Here is a 5206-nt window from a genome sequence, read left to right as displayed (position 1 = left end):
TCCTGCTATTTTTAACCTAGGGGAGAGAAGGGAAGAAAACAACAGATTGGGATTCTATATGGGGCACTGGGAAAAAGCAACAAGGTTTATATATATCTATATGGAGTTGCTATAAAACACATAACAAGTTTATAAATGAGCTAGTAAGAAACACAATAACAATTCCCAAGCACAAACTTGTCTATCTGCAGTTCAAATAATCCCCTAAATTCCCATTGATGCAGCACTGAGTGTTTATAACTCCATGTGATCCAACAGGATCCTTTATATTGGGCATTTCCTCCTGGCTAAAAGCAAGATGGGAGCAGAATTAGGAAGTAGAGTTTGCATCCAAGCAAACAGAACCTGGAGCTGAAGCATTTCCAGGGAGGAATATTCTCCAGCAAAGGACAAACACAGTGACCCACTTGCCTCATGTATTCATGAACATCAGACCTCACATTTTGGGGGTTAAAAAAGGAAAGAAATTGGCCCAAAAATCAAAGCTCTTGAAGATTTCACTTGTCTTAGTCCACTTGAGCTGCATCACCCCCTGAGAGTGGAAATTTGACAAGCAATCAGCAAGTTACACTTGTAATCCCTTCCCCAAAGGGGCCCAAAAGCAGAGCAGGTCATCCACACCTCACCCCAACTGTATGGAGGAGCTGTGGGAAGAGCCAAGGGGCATGGAGGTTCTTCCAAGTGTGAGGAAAAGAAGGAGAAGAGATGCTCCAGGTGGCCTGAGATGAAAGGCAAAAGGTTTTGTTTACTGCTCAGGTGAAGTTTGTATGTGAGGGGGAAGTGCCTTACTTTTTGCAATCTGAGCTTCTCCTTCTCTGCTGAGCTCCTGTGGAATTTCTGAGGTACCTGGAATTACAAAACACAAGTTTGAGAGCAGATCCACATCGTTCCTTTTCCATGAGGCACCAGAACTCTTGGGAAGAGACCAGACTGAACTACAGCAACATTGTCCTTGCAAATATATTCAGCACATTCCACTATTCCCTCAGAGGAGGAGATGGGAACACCCTCCAGGCATATCCAATCTCCCTGATTTCCATCTCAGCCTGAATCCATCTCAAAGTTCTGTTTACATCAGATCCTCACCTTACCCAGTTTGCATAAACAAACCTCTCCTCAGCATCATTTGCAAGGGAATATCATATGCAACACCAACAAAGAGCTGCTCTGACCCAGGAGAGAACCACAGAGAAGGTTTAATTATGGCACAGGGGAGGTTTAATTATGGCAAAGTCACTTTCTTGGAGTTACAATTGGGTTTGGGGTGGTTTGGTTTCTTTTTTGCACCCTACCACTCATCTTGTTATGATAGAACTTCACCAATACAAGGATTATGATCCAGATTAAAGCTGTTTTTTCTATTGTAATCACAGCCCTTTTTGCTCTTCCATCAGCCCCAAGTTCCCAACAGGTCACACATTACTCTCAGAGCTGTTATTTATAGAGGGAGAAAAAAAAAGAGGTATTTACATCAAGAGGTTGGTTAAAGGTTTAATTTGTCAATATTTCAGCACACTGTGCCTTGAGTTCTTGGCTCTTCCTCCTGCCACCCACAGCACCAGGGGCCACATTTCAACCCTGATTTCCAGACTAACACAGCCCAACTGCTTGATCTGCTCTGTTTATCTGCTGAAAAACAAGAGTTTTTGCCACTGGGAGCTGCAGGTTATCAGAGCTGCTTCCAGCCAGCAAGGCAAACATGCCAGGACACAGAGCTTGGGGACCAAAGCCCCATTTTGGGGGTTATTCCAACCTTGCCAATGTTACTGGATGACATCAGGACTCAAATGTTTCTTTCTTTGCAGTTCTGCCACCCTGGAAACACTTCATGCCTGCTGGAGAGTGTCTGTTTGTCTTAGAGATGAATGACTTGAGTGTGCACAGAGGAAGAACTGATCAGTTCACTTGCTAAACACACACACAAGGAATGGAAGATCCATCCCGTGGGGAGCTCCACACCTCAGCTCACTTACCCACACCTCCTCCAGCCCACTGAGGTTTTCCCCACACCTGTGGGCCAACTTCCCCTTCAATCCTGTGGGAATGGTTGATTAAAACCTTTCTTCAAAGGCTCAAAGTGGCAGAAGTCAAGTTGTCAATCCTTCACCTAAGCCACACACCTGATTCTCCACCTCTGGCAGCACAACCTCAATCCTCACCTTGACACCTTAAGCATTTCCCCCCCTCTAATAGTGTAGCTGAGTAAACCAAGGTGAGATAATCCACTCTTAAGAGTAGGTCAGGCCTAGCAATAGCACTTGAGCACGTTACCCAGGACTGCTCAGCTCTGCAGGGCTCACTGTGTGCCCCCAAGACACCTCCACATGACAATAAATCACCTCATTCAGAGCTAATTTCATAGGATTGTGGAATAGTTTGGGTTGGAATGGACCTTGGAGGTCCTTTCCCCATGGAAGTCATCAAAACACACCTCAGGATGGGTCTGGGGAGGAAGGAAGGGGGTGGGAATGGCCTCAGGAATGTGTTATTTGGCTTTGCTGCTGAAGGAAAATGGTTTGGGGGGAAATAAAGCCAAGCAAGGAGGTGCCACAGGTTGGGCACAGGGTTAGGCTGAGCTTACATTTGGGGCTGGAAACACAATCTGGGGAAAATTTGGGTGAAGTTTCAAACAGGGGAAGGAAAGCAGCGACTGAGGAGGATTTGTCATTCCAGGATTTCTCCAAAAACACATCAAAACCATCCCAAATGTTACTGGGAAGCAGTGGGAAGGATAATTCTGCTTGGAGTGATTGGGAATGGCCATTCCTCACGTGAGGGTGAGGGAGAAGGTGTTGATGAACACTGTTGGAGCAGATTCCCACATGGAATTGTGGAATGGATTGGGTTGGAACCACCCAGTCCCACACAGAGACACCTTCCACCAGCACAGGTTGCTCCAAGCCCCATCCAGCCTAGCCTAGAACACCCCCAGGGATGGAGCAGCCACAGTTGCTATGGGAAATCCATTCCAGTGCATCAGCACCTCCCAGGGAGGAATTCCTTCCCAATATCCCATCAGTCCCTGAGGGACAAAACTGCTTTTAGACACTTTCCTTATCCGAGTTACCAAATTGCCAAGTCCCAGGACATGTATTTCATTAAAGAAAGAATCAAGTGAACCTGTGACAGAGCTCAAAGTGACAATAACACCATGGGAATACACCAGAACCAGGTGGGATCCAATCCCTTGGCTGCAGGATTTAGAGGAAGATTCCAAAGGGTAATAACTCAGTAAGAAATCACCATCACCTTCCCTCCACTCCTGAGGATCTTACCCACCCTCTGCTCTACGAACACAGCAAACCCAAACATCTGCAGCACAACAGCTTTAAAACCCACAGCAGAAGAGACCAACCTTCCTAGCAGGGGTTGAGGCAACCAAAGGACATGTGTCCCTCTTGGATTCTCCCAAGAACTGCACCTCAGGAGAGCTCCCAGAGCCAGAGCTCAGCGAGGAGTTGGTGAGTCCAGAGTCTTGCTCAGGAAAGGATTCCATGGCCTCATTTTCTGATGTGACACTTCCATCCAGAGAAGCCACTTGGGGAGACCTCACAGTCATGATATCCTCCAGGAGCACTATGGGCACCTTCCCCTCAAAGAGGGAATCCTTCAGTTTGCTCTGGCTGCCCTTCCTGCTCCCTGCATCCTTCCCCTCTGGGACTCCAGCTGGGGACTGGATCCCATCTCCCAAATCTTCTTCCCTAGTGGCTGCAGCTCCACAGGGTACATCAGTCTCCATGAAGTCATCTGGGTGGCTAGTCTGGGAGGAATTGAGGCAACTCAACTGGTTTAACTCTTCTCCTATTGTGCCATTGGTTGCAGCTACAGGTGAAGCAGCTTTAGAATCACAGTCCCCCCTGTCTGTGCCATCACAGACTCCATGGGCAGAGCCCTTGGGCAGCTCAGGGACAATTCCAGTTTCACTTGTGTCACCTCTGGTGTTTTTCTGGACAAAATGGTCTAAAGAATCTTTATCATTGACAAGTTTTGGAGTCAAATTCCCAGCTGAGCCCAACTGACAGTCATTCTCCACATTGTCCAGGGAGGCACAGGATGGATCCAGGGAGGGATCCTTGCTTGAAATAAAAGCACTTGGGGAGCTCTTGACTTTTTTCACCTCTGAATCCACATCATATTTGTCCTTTGGCACAGGGTTGAGGCGCTTGAAGGGCAGTCGAGCTGCAACACAAAGGTTGAGTGAGTTACTCAGGGGATTAAAGGTGCAAAGATGAGATTAGGGATGGTTTACCACAAAATTAGGTCTGACACCTCCACAGGTGACACCTAGTGCCAGACACTCCCTTACCTTGCACAAGCTTCCGTGGAGGAACAGCTGCTTTGTCCCTGCACTCCATGGCTAGGGGAGAAAACACAATCAATCAATTTTTAGGGGTTATGTTGTGTTTGTGGCTGTGATCAATTCCCAGGGAGGTGATTGCTCCCCTGGGGCAGCTCAAACCTGCCACAGCCCAACAGCTCTCACAGGGACAGTGAGGGGGGATAAAGGGGTCCCACTGTCACCCTCAGGCTGAGGGAATCTTGGGGCTGCCTGGATGGAAGATCCCATGGATTCTTGGCTTGCATCCAGTGGGATCTGACAGGGAAATTCCTCCCTGTGAGGGTGCTGAGGCACTGGCACAGGTTGCTCAGAGCAGCTGTGGCTGTTCCATCCCTGGGAGTGTTCCAGGCCAGGCTAGACAGGGCTTGGAGCAACCTGGGCTGGTGGAAGGTGTCCCTGCCCATGGCAGGGGTGGAACGAGGTGATCTTTAATGTTCTTCCAACCCAAATCATTCCAGGATTCCATGTGCTAGCTTAGATTGGATATTAGGGACAAATTCTTCCCTGTGAGGATGCTGAGGCACTGGCACAGCTTACCCAGAGAAACTGTGGCTGCTCCATCCCCTAGGAATGTTCAGCCTGGAGAAGAGAAGCTCCAGGGAGAACTTAGAGTCCCTTCCAGTGCCAAAAGAGGCTCCAGGAGAGCTGCAGAGGGACTTGGGACAAGGGATGGAGGGACAGGACACAGGGAATGGCTTCCCACTGCCAGAGAGCAGGGCTAGATGGGATATGGGAAGGAATTCCTCCCTGGGAGGTGCTGAGGCACTGGAATGGATTTCCCAGAGCAGCTGTGACTGCTCCATCCCTGGGAGCATCCCAGGCCCGGTTGGATGAGGCTTAGAGCAGCCTGGGCTGGCGGGAGGTGTC

At 48.7% G+C, this 5206-nt stretch overlaps 1 protein-coding gene across 1 annotated transcript in view; it reads right to left on the bottom strand.

Annotated features, from left to right (window-relative positions):
• Nucleotides 1–4355, bottom strand: part of CHAF1A (chromatin assembly factor 1, subunit A (p150)) — a gene marked incomplete at its 3' end in the record, with an annotated part of 11686 nt that extends 7331 nt beyond the window's left edge. Inside the window, exons 1-3 of the mRNA XM_009070817.1 lie at nt 4307–4355; nt 3356–4179; nt 790–846 (exon numbers count right to left, since the gene is read on the bottom strand). Of these exons, the coding sequence (XP_009069065.1) occupies nt 790–846; nt 3356–4179; nt 4307–4355 (930 nt within the window). The remainder of the gene's footprint in view (nt 1–789; nt 847–3355; nt 4180–4306) is intronic.
• Nucleotides 4356–5206: the final 851 nt, after the last annotated feature.

Source organism: Acanthisitta chloris, unplaced genomic scaffold (genome assembly GCF_000695815.1).
Source record: "Acanthisitta chloris isolate BGI_N310 unplaced genomic scaffold, ASM69581v1 scaffold2493, whole genome shotgun sequence".
NCBI lineage: Eukaryota > Metazoa > Chordata > Aves > Passeriformes > Acanthisittidae > Acanthisitta > Acanthisitta chloris.
The sequence above is the reverse complement of the archived record's forward strand: the minus strand, read 5'-3'. Positions and strand labels throughout refer to the sequence as shown.